This window comes from Pipra filicauda, unplaced genomic scaffold (assembly GCF_003945595.2).
Source record: "Pipra filicauda isolate LSUMZ 115617 unplaced genomic scaffold, ASM394559v2 scaffold47_size6085603_pilon, whole genome shotgun sequence".
NCBI classification, from domain to species: domain Eukaryota; kingdom Metazoa; phylum Chordata; class Aves; order Passeriformes; family Pipridae; genus Pipra; species Pipra filicauda.
The window spans coordinates 5142310-5160109 of NW_024104620.1; the positions used below are offsets into that span (position 1 = coordinate 5142310).

The following is a 17800-nucleotide window of genomic DNA, read 5'->3' on the forward strand; positions in this document are numbered from 1 at the left end:
CCTCTGGGGGTGTCGGGCCACTCCACGTCTGCATATCCTCGCCATCCCAAACCCTGGGTTGGGAATGGAAGGAGCTGGTAGGAGCACAGGTGCTGTGTGTGCACCGGGGGCTGCAGAAGCCCCTTCCCCTCCTTGGAGCCTGTGGAATCGTGGAATTATGAGATGGTTTGGGTTGGAAGAGACTCTAAAGATGGTCCTGGGGGGATCCCACTGGGGAATGGGACCTACTGGTGATGCCAGTGGGGGCCCTGGGGGATCACAGTCAGGTTTGAGTTGAAAGGGACCCTAAAGATCATCCCATGGTGATCCCACGGGGGGATGGATGAGTACCGCCGGTGATGCCGAGGAAGGGGGGGTCCGAAGGGATGGTGATGGGCTGACAGAGGGCGGCGGGGCGGGGACCCCTCCCGTGCCCGTGCGGGAGCCGGGGTGTCGCAGCCGGGCCCCGGGGCGGTCCGAGGGGACGGTGACGGGCTGGCGGGGGGCGGGCAGCCGGAGCCCCCCCAGTGCGGGTGCAGGAGCCGGGGGGCCGCAGCCCGGCCCCGGGGCGGAGCGGGGCGGAGCGGCGCGGCCATCCGGGCACCGCACCATGGCGGCGGCGGCGGAGGAGCCGGAGGGGCGGCGGGGCCGGGGGCCGCGGCCGGGGCCGGCGCCGGGCAGCCCCGCGGGGCGGGCGGTGGGCGAGGGCTCGCCCGGGGGCGGCGGCGGCCGCCGCGTCTTCAGCCCCGCCGGGGAGTTCCGCGAGTTCTCCCGGCGGCAGCTCCGCGACATGGAGCGGCTCTTCCGACAGTGAGTGCGGGGGACTGGGAGGGGGGAGTTCCCCGGGTGGCAGCGCCGGGGCGGACGGGAGACCCCCGGCATCCCGCACCTCCGGCATCCCGGCATCCCTGCTCTTGCATCCTCGGCATCCGTGCTCTTGCATCCCCGGCTCCTGGCAGGGCAGATGCCCCAGCGCCTCCCGCCCCGTGCCTGCGGGCGGGGGCGGGACCCCCCCATTCTTTGCGGGACGGACCCCCCGTCCCTTGCGAGAGGTGCCTCCATGCCTCTCCAACTCTGCAGGAGGGATCCCCCCGCTCTGTGCAGGAGGCTCCCCCAGCCCCCGCTCTGTGCAAGAGGGATGCCGGGGCAGCCCCAATTCCTTGCAGGACAGCCCCCCTTCCTGCTTCTCTCAGGAGGAATGCCAGGGACACCCCTCTTTTCCCAAGCCCCTCACAGGATTGATGGCGGAGACGCCTTCCCCCAGCTCCTGGCAGGAGACATTCCTGCGCACCTCTAAATTCTTGCAAAGAGGGACCTCCCGTCCCCCATGGTGGTCTGAGGCCAGAGAAAGGGGGCTGGAAGATGGGACCAGGGCCCCCCGCATTCCCTCTGCTGCAGCACTGAGGGACCCCCCCGCCTTCCCTGGCGCCGCCGGGACCGCAGCTGCCAGGCTGGCGTGTCCCCAGCATCCCTGCCCGCTGCGTGCCACCACGCGTGGCGGAGCGTGACTCCGAGCACGAGCTCGGCCCCCGGCCCCTGAGGACGAGGGGGGGGAAGCTGACGGCAAACCCCGAACCCTGGAAATTTCCGTGGGGAGCCAGAAATCGGGGTGACCGTATCCCGTGGTCCTGCTGGGAATGCGCGGGAGTAGGCAGGGGCGAGCGGGACAGCCCGGAGCATCCCCATGGAGCGCGCGTTGGGTGCTTTGTGCGGGAGGCGTGGAGGCAGCGGGACTCCGGGAAGCATGGAGATGGTGCAGGCGAAGGCATATTTGCGGCATGCCAGTACCCTCCATCCCGTCTGGCACCGGGGGGGATCTGCGTCAGCGTCCCGGGTGGTCTCGCTCGGGCATGACCGAGGGGATGGAGGAAGCGGAAAGGATGGAGGCAGCGACCCTCGAAACCCAAGGTTGGGGGGCCGTGTAAGGGTGCACGCACACCCTGTCATCACCCCTGGAAGTGCAGGGAGTCTCCCTGCTCCCCGTGTCCTCCCGGAGGGGGCTGTAACCCACTGCCCGGACATGGCAGCGAGCCAGACGTGCGGGTTGCTGCGACCATCTCCTGGGACTGCAGCAGAAGGGAGCCTGCGGCGTGGGGGCACAGCTCGGGGTCCCGGGAGGGGGAGTCCAGCTGCAGCTCCCGGTGCCGGAGGCGATGGGTGGCCGTGCCGGGGGTGCTCCGGCCGCGGCGCAGATGGCGGTGCGGGTGTCGGCGCCGCGCAGGCGACGGAGCGGGTGTGTGGAGCAGACGTGTTTGCTCTGACAGCTGCGGCGTCTCGCTGCAGCGAAAGGAGCAGCGCCGGGGAGGTTTGGGAGCCGGGGGAGGGGGTGTGGGTCACCCAAGGAAAGGATGCTCTGGAGCAGAGCCCTGTCACGCTGACCTCGCTGCTGCTGTCCTAGGGATGTGGCAATCCGGCTGTGTAGAGGAAAAAGTGATGTGTAGAAGGGTTTTTTCCTTGCCACAGGGGAGATGGTGCCCTTTGGGAGATGCTGAGGGATGCTGGCGTCCCAAAAAAACAGGGAGGAGGGGACTGAGAGCAAGGAAGTGCCCTGCAGCTGGGGGATGGCTGGGCAAGACGCCCCTTGCAGAGAAACTCTCTGTGGGATGTGGGATGTGGGATGGAGAGAGACTTTGGACAAGGGCATGGAGTGACAGGACAAGGGGGAATGGCAATGGCTTCAAACTGACAGAGGGCAGGGTTAGATTGCATATTAGGAACACATTTTTCCCTTAAGGGTGGTGAGGCCCTGGCACAGGTTGCCCAGAGATCCTGTGGCTGCCCCATCCCTGGAAGTGTCCAAGGCCAGGCTGAAGCAACTTTGAATAGGAGAAGGAGCAACCATGGCAGAGGGTGGAACTGGATGGTCTTTAGGGTCCTTTGCAACCCCATTCCATGACTCTATGATTCTATGCTCCGAGAGGGGTCTTGGAGGCAGAAACCATGTGAGGTCTGAGCCCACAGCCACACTCCCAGGGTGATGGCAGCAGCAGGCAGAGGTGAGCATGGCCAGAGCAGGGCCAGCTGTGTTTTGGGGTCCCTGTCAGCTTGGGAGATCAGGAAGGCACTGCTGGAGACACGGACAGAGCAGACGGCAGCAGGGAAGGTACAGATGAGTCACGGACCTGCGGCGTGGGGAACCAGGGCTCTGCGTGGCTGCTGCAGTGACAAGGCACACAAAAAAAAAAGCCCTGTCACAACGAGTGCAGCGTGTAGCTGCCCACCTACAGCATGTGGAGCTGTACCAAGCATGGCTCTGTGCTGGCTCCCCACTGGGATCCCACTGTGCCATGCCAGTGTGCTGCCAGCACAGCCCATGGCACCACGTGCACAGACAGGGAGGGGACAGAGGGGCTGTTGGTGGGAGGCTGGAGGGGACAGTGGTGTTGCCACAGGTAGGGGTCTAAGGAGGGACCCCCCAAGGAGGTCCCCCTGCCATGGGCAGAGACACCTTCCACTAGAGCAGGTTGCTCCTGAGAGGGTCCAAAGGCAGGATTGGTGAGCAGAGCTGCATCTGGAGCTCTTGGCCAAGCCCAGGCACCTGGCCATGTTGGAGCATGGGATGTCAGAGGCTCTGGGCAGTGGGGATGGGTCACCTGGAGGTGTCACAGTGAGGAGGAGGGGGAGGTGGTGACGTGGGGAGCAGTGCCCAGTGGCATTAGCCCCATGGCCTGTTATCCTGTGTCGCAGCCAAGGGGAGCATGTGCTCAGGCTCCTGGCACAGGGAGCCAGCAGCAGGTTTGGCAGCATCCTGGCAGGTTCTCCTGCCAAGTGCCGCACAGACACGATCCTGGATAATGCTCCAGGGGGTTGTTAGCGGTTCGGAGGCAGCTTCCCTGTGGTCTGGAAAGCTGCCGGAGATCATCAGTGCCCAAGTCCTTGCTGATCCCTCCTCATTCCCTGGCCAGTGTGAGTGCACGCAGGGGGTCTGGTGCTGGGGGGGTCAGTGCAGGGGGCTGCATGGGCTCTGCCTCCATCCCACAGATACGATGCAGGGAAGGACGGCTTCATTGACCTGATGGAGCTGAAGCTGATGATGGAGAAGCTGGGGGCTCCACAGACACACCTGGGCCTGAAGAACATGATCAAGGAGGTGGATGAAGACCTGGACAGCAAGCTCAGCTTTCGAGAGGTGAGGGGTGAGAGAGGCTGAGGGGCTTCCATGCTGGCAGGGAGGTGTCCCCAGCCACTGTTCGTGGTGGAGAGAAGGTGGGGAGGGACCATGGAGGCTTTGGGGTCTGTAGGAAGCTGAAACCACTGTCTCCCCTCGCAGTTCCTGCTGATTTTCCGGAAGGCAGCAGCAGGAGAGCTGCAGGAGGACAGCGGGTTGCACGCCCTGGCCCGGCTCTCCGAGATCGACGTCTCCACGGAGGGGGTGAAAGGCGCCAAGAACTTCTTCGAGGCCAAGGTGAGGCAGGTGCTGGGCAGAGGGGTCCCACTGCAGGACGGTGATGCACGAGGGCACTTTGGTGCCGGGTAATGGGCAGGTGGGAGGTGGAGATGTGGGGGTGTGCAGGAGGGCTTGGCAGGGGTCCCAGCTGGACATGTCCATCCACAGGCACAAGCCATCAACGAAGCCAGCCGCTTTGAGGAGGAGATCAGGGCGGAGCAGGAGGAGAAGAAGAAGCAGGCGGAGGAGCTGAAGCAGAGGAAGGCGGCCTTCAAGGAGCTGCAGTCCACCTTCACGCAGTGACGGGGCTGGGCAGGACTGGTCAGCGGTGCCCGGGCTGGGAACGCTGCATGTGCCACATGATAACCGTGCCGGGAGCGATGCCAGAGCCACGTGCTGCTCCGGCTGCCAACGAGATCCCGGCGCGGGCTCGGCACAGCGCCCACCTTGCTGGCAGAGCCCGGTCGGCCCCAGCTCCCCCCTCCCCTCTTGCTGTGGTGTCTGTAGGTGTTGTTCGTGCCCCCCCATCCCCAGCATGCCCCCCACCCTGAGCAGCCCCTGTTCCATGCCCGCAGCTGCACCGGGGGTTGCTGCTGCTGAGTCTCAGGGGAGCCGTGTCCGGAATGCCCGTCCCTGGGACACCTGTGCCTGGACTGTTGTCTGTTGTGTGTGCACTGGGAAGTTTGCAGGATGGGGGCTTGCCCAGGTGGCCGTGGTGGGTGTTGTGGTGGCCGCACTGGCTCAGTGTCTGTCGGTATTGCCACGTGTCACGGATGACAAAGGCCGTGGCGAGTGCTGGGTGCTGGCAGACGGGCTCTGTGTGTGTGTGTGTGTGTGTGTGTATGTGTGTGGTGCTGGGGGGTGGGTGCCCACCCTGCTGGCATGGAGCCCCCAGGAGCTGTGTCTCTCTTTGTTTTGGTCGAAGACATGCAGAAAGGCAGCTGCTGGCTTGTGGGGCTGTATTATGTTTTTTCATGTTGTATTCAGCCTGGGAGGGTGAGCATGGTGGCCACAAGTGGTTGCCATCATCATCATTGAGGCTCCTCTGTTGGTGGGTGGCTGTAAAGACCCACATTTGTCCCACACTGTCCCCCGAGTGGCAATATAGGGGGTGTGTTATGTTTTTTTTAATTTAATCCCAAATAAATATTATATTTCTTAAGTGCTGGGTGCTGTGGTTGCAGCCGTGGGACGGGCATGTCAGTGGTGGGGGCTTGGGTGGGGGGAAGGAGCCTGGGGAGTGGGGTGTGACTGTGGGCACCAGGTGGCCACTGCAGGAGGTGGCAGGGAACGGGGGTGACGCTTGGCAATGTGGGGACATTGGCATGGGAAGCAGCAGGGACCTGATCCAGGTGTGGGGACACGGTGCTCTCGAAGGCCATCAGCAGCACTGCTGGCACCTGCTCCCTCAGCAACCCTGTGGCACCTGTGGGGTTTGGCTGGTCTTGGCCACGTCGAGCATGAGATAACAGGACCTTGTCCCTGAGGGGTGGTGGTGTGGGGGGCTGTGCCCTGGGGCAGTTGGTGCTCGAGTTTGGGGTACAGCAGGGCTGACCAGCACCCCACAGAGAGCAGTGTGGATGGGGCACCCACCAGCTGCCCCCCAGGAGGGACCCTGCCCATCCCAGAGCAGGGCCAGGTGTCTCTGCCACGTCCCATCATGGTGCCAGCACACGATGGGCAGATGTGGCCATTCCCAGGCGGGACAGGGAGTGTGATAAGATGGGGCGACGGGGCTGAGGAGCCCTGTGCCCCCAGCGTGGGAGAGTCCCCACATGGCAGCGGCGGGAGGGGCCACTCCAAGGTCCCCAGGCCCTATAAGAAGGGTGAGCAGCCCCAGTGCAGTACCTTTGGTCAAGCACAACCATGCTGGGAGCCATCTGTCTCGTCGTGCTGCTGGGCTACGGTGGGTGCAGGGGATGGGGAGGGGACGGGGCAGGGGGGAACGGGACCCTGGTGCCTGCCATGGCCTTGGGCATGGGCTCAGGCAGCCTCTGATATCCCTGTTCTGGGTGTCACACAGCCTACGGATGCGGCCAGCCGGCCGTGCCACCACAGCTGGGCACCCGCGTGGTGGGCGGTGAAGACGCCGTAGCCCACAGCTGGCCCTGGCAGGTAAGGGGGGCACAGGGATGGGGGTGGGGACAGGGGTGGGGACATTCCTGCTCTGACCCCGTGCCTCTGCCATCACAGATCTCACTGCAGTACGAGAGCTCTGGGTCTTGGCACCACACTTGTGGCGGGACCCTGATTGCCCCTCAGTGGGTGCTGACGGCCGCCCACTGCATCAGGTGGGTGTCAGGGTGCTGGGTGAGGTCTGTGCCATGGAGGTAAGGCATTTGTGGGGACTGACACCCTGCTTTTTTCCCTGGGCAGCTCTTCACTGACGTACCGTGTGGTGCTGGGCAAGCAGGTCCTGTCGGAGGATGAGCCTGGCTCTGTGGCCGTGGGTGTGGAGAAGACGATCGTCCATGAGAATTGGAACTCCTTCCTCATCATGTAGGGGATGGGATATGTCGGAGATGGATGGAGGGTGTTGCTGCCAGGGACCTCCATCCCCAGAGCCCGGGACCGATCCTCATCTCATCTGTCCCCACAGCAACGACATCGCCCTGATCAAGCTGGAAGAGGAGGTGCAGGAGAGCGATACCATCCGGGCCGCCTGCCTGCCCGACGCCGGCAAGATCCTGCCCAACGACTACCCCTGCTACGTCACCGGCTGGGGACGCATCAGGAGTAAGCAGGGGGTCCCCAGAGGGTCCCTGGGGAAGGGGTGCAGGCACAGGGTTTGTGAGGTACGAGGTTCGCGTGTCATTACAGCCTACGGGCCCCTGGCCGATGTCCTGCAGCAGGCTCTGCTGCCCGTGGTGGACTATGAGACCTGCTCCCAGAGGAACTGGTGGGGCAGCAGCGTGCGCACCACCATGGTGTGTGCCGGCGGTGACGGCATCGTCTCTGGCTGCAACGTGAGTGCCGGCGCTGCAGGGCGGTGGGGGGGGGTTGAGCGGTGCAGGACCGCAGCACTGGGAGGGGAGGGGATGGAGCCGTGGGGGTGGATGGCCAGGGGTGCATCAGCGGGGAGCCCAGGAGCGCTGGGTGTGGAGCACGTACCTCTCCGTGCAGGGCGATTCCGGCGGCCCCCTGAACTGCCAGCGCGAGGACGGGGTCTGGGAGGTGGAAGGGATCGTCAGCTTCGGCTCCGGGCTGAGCTGCAACCTGATCAGGAAGCCAACGGTGTTCACCCGGGTGTCCGCCTACATCGACTGGGTCAACGAGGTGGGTGCCCCTTCCTCTGCCCCTGCACAGGGGTTGGCCACGCTGCCCCTGCCCCGCCGAGGGTCTCACCGTGAGCCCCCCTGTGTCTTGTCTTTGGCAGAAAATAAGCTCCAACTGAGGACTCGGCACGTGGAGATTCAAGTGTTGAGTGTGATAAAGGCAAAAGTGCTGACTTGGTCTCGTGTGGTTCTTTGGAGGGATTGTGGTGGAACTGAAACCCGGGGCTGTGTCTTGTGGTCCTGGGGTTCTGCCCCTGTGCTGGGGAGAGTCCCCCCCATGGTGCAGAGGTCCTGGGGAGGCTGACATGGGCAGACATCCCACAAAGTGCTCAGGTGGGGGTAGAGCCATGGCCACTGTCAAGCCCAAGGGCTCGAGGTTTGGCTGGTGGTTTGATGGGAGAGGGGCTGGAGTCTGGCTGGATGGTCTTGGGGGTCATAGTGAGGTAGATCTCCAGCAGGATGCTGCAATCCAGTGGTACCTAAAACCAGCTTCACTTACCCCAGCAGTGCAAGCAATGGGCATTGGCAGTTCCCAGCCAAGTTTTCTGGCTTCACCACAAGGATTTGAGACCAGAAAAGAGACCAGAACAGAAAGCAGATCCTCTCTGTCTCACTTTGGCCATGGCCTTTCAACCCCCAGCATCACCCTAATTGGCTCAACCTGAGCCTGCCCCCCATTCCCCTCACTTGGGGCAGGCAGTTCCTGCTCCCTGCCCTCTGCTCCTAACTCCCAGCCATCCCTTCACCCAAACCCAAACCGCAGGCTGGGAATTGCTCTGCCTGCAGCACAAAACTTCCTAAAAGTATCAGAAATGCTTCCCAAAGAAGCAGGGAAATAACCTACTGACTGCCCCTCAGCAGCACAGACCTCCCCTAAGACCACTGCACCTCCCGATGGCTGCTCTGAGTATTCTTTCTCCCCCAAAATCCCACACACATCCAGGGTTTCTGACCTGAAACGGTGACTGCAGCAGCTCCTGGGGGCAAGTATTTACCTCAGCTCTGATATTCCAAAGAATCCTCATCAGTTTCCTGCTGTAACTCCTGTTTAACACCCAACTGATTCCTTGGAAGGAGGAGGATGCCTGCTCCACGGGCTGGCACAGCCACACTAGAAACTCTCCCAGTAACAGCAGGGGTTCAAAATTTACATGAGCTAAGGTCCTCCTGCTCTTCCCATTTCAGAGGAGCCTTCGGAAGGTGCTAAAATGGCAATCAGGAGATGGAACAAAGGAGGGAATACAGCAAAAGATTTGCTTTTTCTTTTCATTTATTAAAAACACTGATGGCAAAACTCATCCCAGTACACCTGAGGGCCAAACTTGATCCCATCAATCAGTTACCCGGGCAGCACAGGACACAAATATCAGGATCAGCAAGGAAAAACACTCTGAGGCTGAGTGTGGCCACATGAAGAGCCAGAGGTGCTCTCCTCTGGCTCCAGAGGCTCCAGGCTGGCATGTACCCCAGAAAAGGGGCTTCCTGCTCCAATCCCCAGCATTTCCCATGGGCACAGCACGATCTCCACCTCATCTCAACTTCACAGCAAGGACAGTGTTAGCAGATCACATTTCTCCAGACAAATATCTCGAGAGACAGACAAAATCCACGGGAGCATCGACGCCGAGTCGTGGCAGGCACAGATTCCACCCGGCCACAGGGAAGGAACTCTCACACTTGGCAGAGACCTCGGAGCCCAGGTGTCAGTCACACATGAAGTAGAATTTTTTACGGAGGAAGTTGAAACATCCTGGGATCTGCTTGTAGCTCCCCTTGGCTGAGACAGCATTCGCCACCTGAGAACAGATGGGGAGTGGCTGGGGAGCAGATGCTCTCCTGACTGTTGCAGGAAGCTTGGGAACAGGGGTCAGGAATGGGACTATGGACATGAGAGATGGCAGGGCTCTTAATATGAGACATTTTTGCTGGCAAAGTGAACTCAGGGGAACACGCTTTCAAGAAACCTCAGCCATACCACCAACCCCTGCCTCTGGCAAGTGCTTCTTGGCATGAGCCAGAATTCCCTCCTTCCCTTTGGGAATTCAATTAAAAGCAAGTTCCTTTCCACCCATTTTCTTCCAGATGTGCCTGTCACTTCCCCAAGGTGGTTTCCTTACACTGAACACCAGCCAGCAGAGAGGGGCTCGTGCTTCTCCCCTGCAATTGCTCACTGCCGAGCCAAAGCAGCACAGTGACATCCAAACCCCATCCTCCAACCCCAGAACATGCTCCTGACCCAAGTCCCATCAGCTTGGATTTAGAGGATGGGACAGGCTACACCATTTTAAGCAATTTCCTTGGAAAGATTAAAGCCTGCATTGCCAGGATTACCCCTCGCCGGAGAAACCTCGCGGTGACTTTTGGTAGATTGAGGCCAGACACTTTCTTCGTAATTAAATCTCTCTGCAGTACCTCCAATTAGCCCATCCCTAAAGTCAACACTCAATATCCTCATTCTTTTTTTAATTGTAGGCCTCCACACCCTGACTAATCACATTCCTGACTATTTCCTTCATCACGACCACAAAAAGAAGGCAAAAAAAAAGACATTTACCCGCACTAACATGTTCAGCAGGTCTTCTGAACGGGCATATCTCTCCAGCACACTGTCCAGTGTCTCCACGTACCACGAGCCAGTCGCCTCCCTCCAGGAGACAAAACCTTCAGAGAAAGAAGGAGAATGTTATGCCAAAGCCCATCTGCTGTTCTCATCCTGCTCAGTTCCTGCCGCCCCAACGGAGCTGTCGCCCTGAACTGCCGCTGACTTTGGCTATGAAGCTCCGACTTTTCTGCTAATTCCCCTGTGCCCAGCAAAGTACTGTCACCTGGAAAAGTTGAGTAGGAGACCAAGATGTCACTGGGTGTGGGCAAACAGGCAGTGGCATCTGGCTCATCCACGTTACCCGACGGAGCCCGAAAAGGAGTCGCATCTGATTCCAAAGAAGCTCCAGGAGTTTCATCTCTGGGTGAATCGCAATCCACTATGAAGCCTCGATCTTTTTGTTCTGAAAAAAGCAGCAATGAGACAGTTCCTGATGTTCACCCCACCCAAGGGATCCACAACTGTACATCCAACGTTAAGAAAAAATGGTGAAAGAAGAGGACAAAGGCCCTAGAACAAAACAAGGCTTTTTGGCCCTTCGGCTGCGCCGGTCGAGCTGCAACCATTGGTGTTTTGTACAAAATTCCTCACTTTGTGTTTCCACACCGACTTACGGCCGAGGAGCTGGAGCAGCCACTCAGCACATGGTAAAAGAAGGGACAGCTGGAGTGAGAAGACAGCTGGAGAGAGAGACAGGCGACCAACAGAACGGGAACCAAAGCCACAGCCTGACCACATCTCCGAAGCCCAGTGCTACCAGAGCCAAGACAAAGATTCACCTCCACCACAGGCCTGGATGAAGAAGAGTTTGGGTTTTCCTCTCAAACTTGGGCAATTGGACCCATTGAAATAGTTCACAATCTTTTCTATGGGAATGGGTTTTCCATCCGTTCCGTAAACGCCGCCGGGAAACTGAATATGGCTCGTCTGCAAGAGGAAAATGCAGGAGCTAGTGATGGGGGTGGAGGGCTGGTGACGAGGGAGACCATTTCCCATTGGGTCTTTCGTGGCCAAAAGGTACCACAACAAATCCTGGTGGTTGTGGAAATTCCTGTGGCCAAGTCAGGGCGAGGGGACACCGAGAAGCCATTTGGAACACACTAAAATCCAGCAATCCAACTTCTATTATCCAACTCCTATCCCACCTCCTCCAGCAACTGAGTTCTTCATCCTCTGGGACAACAGGCATGTACCATACACCATTTTCTTAACATTCCCTCTCCTCTCCTTATCCTTCAAGAGCTCTGACTGGGAATAAACAGGCTTTACTGCTCATAGAATCTCCCTATCAGAGCTCGAGGACTGGAAGGACTAATTAATGGCATGAAGCTGTATCAGGAAAGGTTTAGGTTGGATATCAGGAAAAGGTTCTTCACCCAGAGGGTGGCTGGGCACTGGAACAGGCTCCTCAGGCCTGGCCCCAAGATGCCAGAGCATAAGGAGCATTTGGACAACGCTCTCAGGGACAGGGTGGGATTGTTGGGGTGCCTGTGCAGGGCCAGGAGTTGGACTCAATGATCCCTGTGGGTCCCTTCTAATTCAGGATATTCCATGATTCTGTGAACAACCACAGTACGAGGCTGAGCATACCCTCTTCACTCTCTGCCAGTTGTTCAGTTCCAAATTATTTGCCCTGACTTCCCAACAGAAACACTTGTCCACAGGCAACACTGGATCAGACTACACCAGAGAAGCTCCCATTTTCTTTAACCCAGATACAGACCACTTCTTCCCTCCTGCCCTGCATGAGACCTCCCTTCCATGCCTGAGGAAAAAAGGGAGAGATGGGATGAACCCACCTGACAGCCATGGGAAAGGATGACCACGATGCAGCAGTCCAAGGCGCTGTGGTCCCGCCGCGCCAGCTTCTGCAGCTCCAAAACCATTTCCTATGTGGGAAACATCACAAAAAGGGTTTTTTGAACCATATTACAAATTACTGCTAGGCCCTGCTCTCATTGGGCACGGAAGGACCTGGAAGAACTCTGCCACGGGATAAGGTGAGTCCCAAGGACAGGTGGCAAAAGCCACCAGCAGAGAGCACGTATTTCTATGTATCTGCCCTTATTTAACATTGGCTGCTTTAATCACACAAATTTCTCACCTCTCTGCACTCTTTACAACACAGCAACATAAACCAAAACACATTTCCACATGATTTATCCACTGAAATCTGCTGCTTCCGACCAGGAGTGGGGGGTGAGCAGAGAACCACGTTTTACTTCCAGAGGCCACTGCGGACGATCAAGCTCCCCCCTCACCACCTCAAACAACAGCTGAGGGCTGTACAGACAGACAAATCACACAGCCCCAATGCTGTCCCAGCTATCCCCAAAACACAGCCTGACCTATTACCCTACAAATCACAGCCAGGATTCAACAATCAGGCAGAAGGCTGAAAACATGCCAGGTCTTCTTTCCTTCCGCAATCACAGCACGACAATAAAATAAGAGGATGCAAGTGGTTGTTTGTGTGCCCCGTGCTGTTGGCGTGGGGTTACATCCCCTAACATGTTCCCATCGCTTCCAGGGGCTCACCTCTCATCCCTTGTGGCAGCAGGACACAGCCAACCTCACCTGAGCTTTCAGATCCCGCCGAGCCAGGACATCAAAGTGCAAGGCCTTGAAGCGCCGCTCCAGCTTCTCGCAGTCGAGGTCGGAGCCAACTCGGGTCGACAGATGCGAGTCTCTGGAGAAGGTGACGTTGTTGAGGATCAGGCAGTGCCCACAGGGATCTGCTTTCAGCTCATAAACCTGGCAGGGACACGCCACAATTGAACTCCCTCTTTTCCCATGTGCTAATCCAGTGGGATGCAACACCAGTGAGGAATGGGAGCCCTTAAAGTGGCTTGTTTCAAGCTTTTTCATTTCTCTAAAGCTAGGGATGGGGAGGAGCATCCATTCTCCACACACACATTCTCATCAGCAGCCGGGAACACAAAACAACCCACTAAATTGGGGAAAACCTTCGTGGGGCTGCTGCACCCAGTGGCATCTCCAACAGCAAGCTGAAGTTTCTGGGAATTTTTTTTAGGCATCATTATCAAACCTCACCAGAAGGAGGCAAGAATTTGTGTTATCACTGTGGTAATCCTAAGTAGGATCTGGCTTGGTTGACTCACTCCAAGCCGATTGGCCCCATTACAGCGGCATCAACCTCAGAGCAATTGCTCAGGTAACACAAAGTGAGAAGCAGCCCTTCCAGGGATATTTTCAGGAGCCACCCGTGAGGCACACAGCTTTTGGCCAACAGGGAACACTTTCAGCCTACCCAAATACTAACCAGGTCACGGCTCTTCTTGTCAACCGCAGAACCTACAACACACAACAGACATGGGATTTAGCTCACCACATTCCACAACAAGGCACTGCACTCTCAGACTTCACATCAATCTTTCCTGACACAATTCCCCCTTCCCACCCTGCTGGAAATGAGCCTTTGGCATGCTATCTCTCTGGAAGAGCCTGGGATGCAGCTTACCCTGGGCTGGCACAGGTGTTCGAGGTTTTTCGCTCTCTGCTTGGACTGGGATGGACAAACGCTCGGGAAGGGTCACATCTGTAATGACATGGGACAAAAATACAGGGGGTGGTCCTAACGTGTGTACAGTCTGAGCTTAAAAGCTTCCACTGCTGGAAAGTGGGACATACAGGCTGCCCAGAGAAGCTGTGGCTGCCCCATCCCTGGAAGTGTTCAGGGCCAGGTTGGATGGGGCTTGGAGCAACCTGGGCTATTGGAAGGTGTCCCTGCCCATGGAAGGGAGTGGAAGAAGATGAGCTTTAAGGTCCCTTCTCACCCAAACCACTCTGGGATTTGATGATTCTCCCAACAGCTCTGCATGGTCACCCCTACCAGGATAATAAAAACTGGGACTTCACAGACTATTGCCCACGACAAGATGGATCCCAGTTGACACCCACCACGCTCCTGTTTGCCAAAAAAAATCCCCCGCACTCTCAGCACTGACTTTTATGCTGCTTTTCTCCTCGCAGCTCCAGCTCCACGGGCCGCAGGTCCAGCAGCTGCGGCGCCGCCGGCGGGGACTCGCACTCCTGGACCAGCATGTCCGCGAGGTCACCCTGCCCCGTGTCCCGCAGGATGGACAGGAACGCGGGGAAAGCCTGCTTCCCTCGAGTCTCCAGGTCGATGATCAGCTGCCGGGCTTGGTCTGCTCGGCTGCCGGCGCCCTGCAGAGGAGGGAAGCCCAGGAAAATACATGTTCATGCAACACCTGGGCAGCCCTTCCGACTGGTCCCAGAGAGGGGAAATGTGGGATATGCACCCAGCACGTGGACACGGGGTGAACAAGGCCAAAACCCAGCAGACACAGTCACATAGACCCGCAGTAGTCACCCGACACCCAGCCCTGACCCCCCTCCACCCACAACCATCACCACGGGGACACGCAGCCCTCCGTGGGGTCTGGAGGCAAAGGGGGGAGGGAGCACTCCCAGCCTGGCCCCAGGGGACAAACAGGCACTTCCAGGCTGTTACTGGTGGGCAGGACAGGGTAAAACACCCCCAAGCCTGCCACCTGTCCCCGAGAGGGGCAATGGGAATGCCCTGTCACCAGACTGCGACGGGGACTCAAGGAGGAACCCCCATGCCCGGCACTACCGGGGGCTGGGGACAAGAAGGGACAAACAAGGTGTGTGGGGTTCTCTGCAGGGCTCGGGGTGGGGAGGGACAAGGACCACTCAGCAGGCTTGTCGCCAGAGTGAGGGGACACAGGGCCTGCCATGGGGGCGAGGTGACAAAAGAGCCTGTCACCGGGGCTCAGGGCACACAGGAACCACTTCCCACGGCCACCGCGGGTGCTCAGTGACCCGGACCCGGACCCGGCCCACCTGCAGCTCCTCCAGCATGGTTCGGGTGAAGATGCCGCGCCGCTCCAGCGGGTCCCAGAGCGGCTCCACCCGCAGCGCCGCCACCAGCCGGGCCCGCCCGCGCCGCAGCGCCCGGCGATGCTGCTCCTCCATCGCTGCCGCTCCTCCATCGCCCGGAACCGCCGCCCTGCCCCGGAACCGCCTCTCGCTGCCCGGAACAGAATCCCGGGATCACACCCTGGAAGAGATCCGGGATGGTCCAGCACGTGGCACAGGATTCCGCCCTTTTTTTAATTTTTTTTTTCTTTTAATTATTATTATTATTTTATTTTTAGTTTTTAATATCTCCGGGGATGGAGACTCCACGCCCTCTCCGGGCGATCCCGTCACCCGCGCTGTGAAGTTCTTCCTCGTGTTCTTCCCGTGCGTCAGTGTCGGACCGTTCCCCTTTTGTCCCATTGCTGGACCCCCCGAGCAGAGCCTGGTCCGTCCATCCCCTGCCCCCTCCCTGCAGACACTGACAGACATCGCTGAGGTCCCCTCTCAGTGTCTCTGGAGGCTGAACAGCCCCAGGTCCCTCAGTCTTTCCTGGTCACAGAGATGCTCCAGTCCCTTTATCATCTCCACAGCCTCTGCTGGACCTGCTCCAAGAGCTCCACATCCCTCCTGTCCTGAGAAGCCCAGACCTGGACACAGCACTGCAGATGTGCCTCCTCAGGGCTGAGCAGAGAGACAGGATCCCCTCCCTGACCTGCTGCCAATGCACCTCAGGATCCCTCTGGCCTTCGTGGCTCCCAGGACACACTGCTCGCTCAGGGACAGCTTGTTGTCCACCAGGTCCTTCTCCCAGGTCACTCTCAGCCTGTGCTGGTGCTTGGGGTTATTCCTGTCCACGTACAGGACCCTCCACTTGCCCTTGTTGAGCCTCATTAGGATTCTCTCTGCCCAATTCTCCAGCCTGTCAGGTCCCACTGAAAGGCAGCACAGCCTTCAGATGTACCAGCCACTCCCTCCAGTTCTGTATCATCACCAAACCTGCTGAGGGTACATTCCCTGTTGATAAACAAGGTGAATAAGACTGGACCCAGTACTGATCTCTGGGGAAGGCCACTGACTCCAGGCCTCCAACTGAATCCACTGATCACATCCCTCTGAACTGTGCCATTGATCCACCTCACTGCCATCCAACCCACATTCCCTAGTAGACTGCCGTGGTTTTAAGCCCAGATGGAAATTAAGAATCACTCAACATCCCCCCTCTCTCCTCACCCTGGTGAAATGGGGAGGAGAATCAACGTAAAACTTATATGTTGAGATAAGAACAGTTTAATAATTGAAAATAAAGCAAAATACAGTAACCATGGTAAATTATAATAATACTGATAATAAAAAGGGAAAAAGAAATAATGCACAATGCAATTGCTTACCTCACCACCCGCTGACCGATGCCAGACCCCCCTTCCCGAACCCAAATCAGCCCGTTCCCAGTAACTTCCCCCCAGTTTATATACTGGGCATGATGTGCTATGGGGTGGAACATCCCTTTGGCCAGTTTGGGTCACCTGGTCCAGCTATGCTCCCTCCCATTTTCCTTTGTGAACCTCTTCACTGGCAAAGCATGAGACAAGAAAGAAGTCCTTGATTTCGGATAAACGCGACTTAGCAAAAAACCAAAGCATCACCACAGAATATGCTGAGTGGGAAGGGACCCACAAGGACCACGGAGTCCAACCCTCAGCCCTGCACAGGCCCAGCCCCAAGAGTCACACCCTGTGCCCCAGAGGATCATCCAAACTCTCCTGGAGCTCTGGCAGCCTTGGGGCTGTGCCCACTGCCCTGGGGAGCCTGGTCAGTACTGTGATAAACAAAGTCTCGAGTTTCTATAAGTTTTTGAATAAGAGTTTATTATATGGAAAAAGCAAGCAGCCGGCTGGGTGACAGAAATGGGGACCAGTTTCCCAAATCTGCACACCCCTACTACAGGGTACATCTAGTATTTATCTTAGCTACTTCATGCATATTAGTTATATCATATACATATACATTCTACAGGTTTTTGCTAAGTATTTAATATATGGGTTTTCTTACAGCTAAAGCTAAAAGGGTTATCTCTACCATCGGTCATAATTCATGCATTTTTGGACGAACAGGCGCCTAAAGATTTAAAGTTCTACCATATTTTATTCTTAGGATAGTAGGGAGGTTTTAGGGCCTCTTGACCTTGTAAGGGTCTGTTTTATTTCTTTATGGGGGTGTAATTAAGTTTTACAACCCGTTTGTTTTACTTTGATGTAATCACCCATTTGTTTCACGAATCACAATTATTTATTTATCAGAAGTACCCAACGCTTCCATCAACGCTGCCTCCGTTCAATCCTAAACATCCACTGGCCAGATGATGTGACCAATACATCTGTTCTAGAACAGGCAGCAGTCACAAGTATCGAGGCCATGTTGCTGAGAACACAGCTGTGCTGGGCAGGGCACGTCTCCAGGATGAAGGACCAACCACCCCCTCCCTAAGATCTTGCTTTATGGTGAACTTGCCACCGGCTGCTGCAAGAGAGGAGCCCCGAAGAAAAGATACAAGGACTCCCTGAAACAACATCTCAGCCTTGGCCATATTGATCATCATAACTGGTCTACTCTGGCCTCCAACCGGGAGGTCTGGAGACACACCATCTATAATGCTGCGGATGCTTTTGAGAACACATGCAGCATCACCCTTGA

At 57.7% G+C, this 17800-nt stretch overlaps 3 protein-coding genes across 4 annotated transcripts; 2 read left to right on the plus strand and 1 right to left on the minus strand.

Moving 5' to 3' along the window:
* Window positions 1-573: 573 nt before the first annotated feature.
* Window positions 574-5528, plus strand: EFHD2 (EF-hand domain family member D2). 2 transcript variants are annotated; one of them, XM_027736374.2, is made up of 4 exons: window positions 574-789; window positions 3961-4108; window positions 4250-4384; window positions 4535-5528. In XM_027736374.2, exons 1-4 carry the CDS (start codon window positions 590-592, stop codon window positions 4667-4669), a joined length of 618 nt encoding a protein of 205 aa, XP_027592175.1. In that variant the 5' UTR covers window positions 574-589; the 3' UTR covers window positions 4670-5528. The 2 variants fall into 2 exon arrangements, with proteins under 2 accessions (XP_027592175.1, XP_027592174.1); XM_027736373.2 differs by lacking the exon at window positions 574-789 and adding an exon at window positions 1110-1887.
* A 704-nt stretch (window positions 5529-6232) lies between these two features.
* Window positions 6233-7814, plus strand: LOC113995864 (chymotrypsin-C-like). Its single transcript, XM_027736372.2, has 8 exons — window positions 6233-6272; window positions 6390-6481; window positions 6560-6657; window positions 6743-6865; window positions 6966-7102; window positions 7187-7332; window positions 7490-7642; window positions 7743-7814. Exons 1-8 carry the CDS (start codon window positions 6233-6235, stop codon window positions 7758-7760), a joined length of 807 nt encoding a protein of 268 aa, XP_027592173.2. The 3' UTR covers window positions 7761-7814.
* Window positions 7815-8893: 1079 nt separating this feature from the next.
* CASP9 (caspase 9) lies at window positions 8894-15248 on the minus strand. The gene is made up of 10 exons (XM_027736370.2): window positions 15092-15248; window positions 14212-14431; window positions 13725-13802; window positions 13527-13558; window positions 12821-12997; window positions 12043-12132; window positions 11023-11170; window positions 10467-10646; window positions 10196-10302; window positions 8894-9437 (listed from the first exon to the last, which is right to left on the minus strand). Exons 1-10 carry the CDS (start codon window positions 15221-15223, stop codon window positions 9345-9347), a joined length of 1257 nt encoding a protein of 418 aa, XP_027592171.2. The 5' UTR covers window positions 15224-15248; the 3' UTR covers window positions 8894-9344.
* Between the last annotated feature and the right edge of the window lie 2552 nt (window positions 15249-17800).

Coding starts and splice junctions, on each gene's coding strand:
- EFHD2 (XM_027736373.2), top strand. CDS start 1,664: ATGGAGCGCGCGTTGGGTGCTTTGTGCGGGAGGCGTGGAGGCAGCGGG. Junction 1,888..3,960: donor AGCGACCCTCGAAACCCAAG/GTTGGGGGGCCG, acceptor TCCATCCCACAG/ATACGATGCAGGGAAGGACG. Junction 4,385..4,534: donor AGAACTTCTTCGAGGCCAAG/GTGAGGCAGGTG, acceptor GTCCATCCACAG/GCACAAGCCATCAACGAAGC.
- LOC113995864 (XM_027736372.2), top strand. CDS start 6,233: ATGCTGGGAGCCATCTGTCTCGTCGTGCTGCTGGGCTACG. Junction 6,482..6,559: donor CCCACAGCTGGCCCTGGCAG/GTAAGGGGGGCA, acceptor CTGCCATCACAG/ATCTCACTGCAGTACGAGAG. Junction 7,333..7,489: donor GCATCGTCTCTGGCTGCAAC/GTGAGTGCCGGC, acceptor CTCTCCGTGCAG/GGCGATTCCGGCGGCCCCCT.
- CASP9 (XM_027736370.2), bottom strand. CDS start 15,223: ATGGAGGAGCAGCATCGCCGGGCGCTGCGGCGCGGGCGGGCCCGGCTG. Junction 13,803..14,211: donor AGGAGAAAAGCAGCATAAAA/GTCAGTGCTGAG, acceptor ATGTCATTACAG/ATGTGACCCTTCCCGAGCGT. Junction 9,438..10,195: donor TGCTGAACATGTTAGTGCGG/GTAAATGTCTTT, acceptor ATCTGTTCTCAG/GTGGCGAATGCTGTCTCAGC.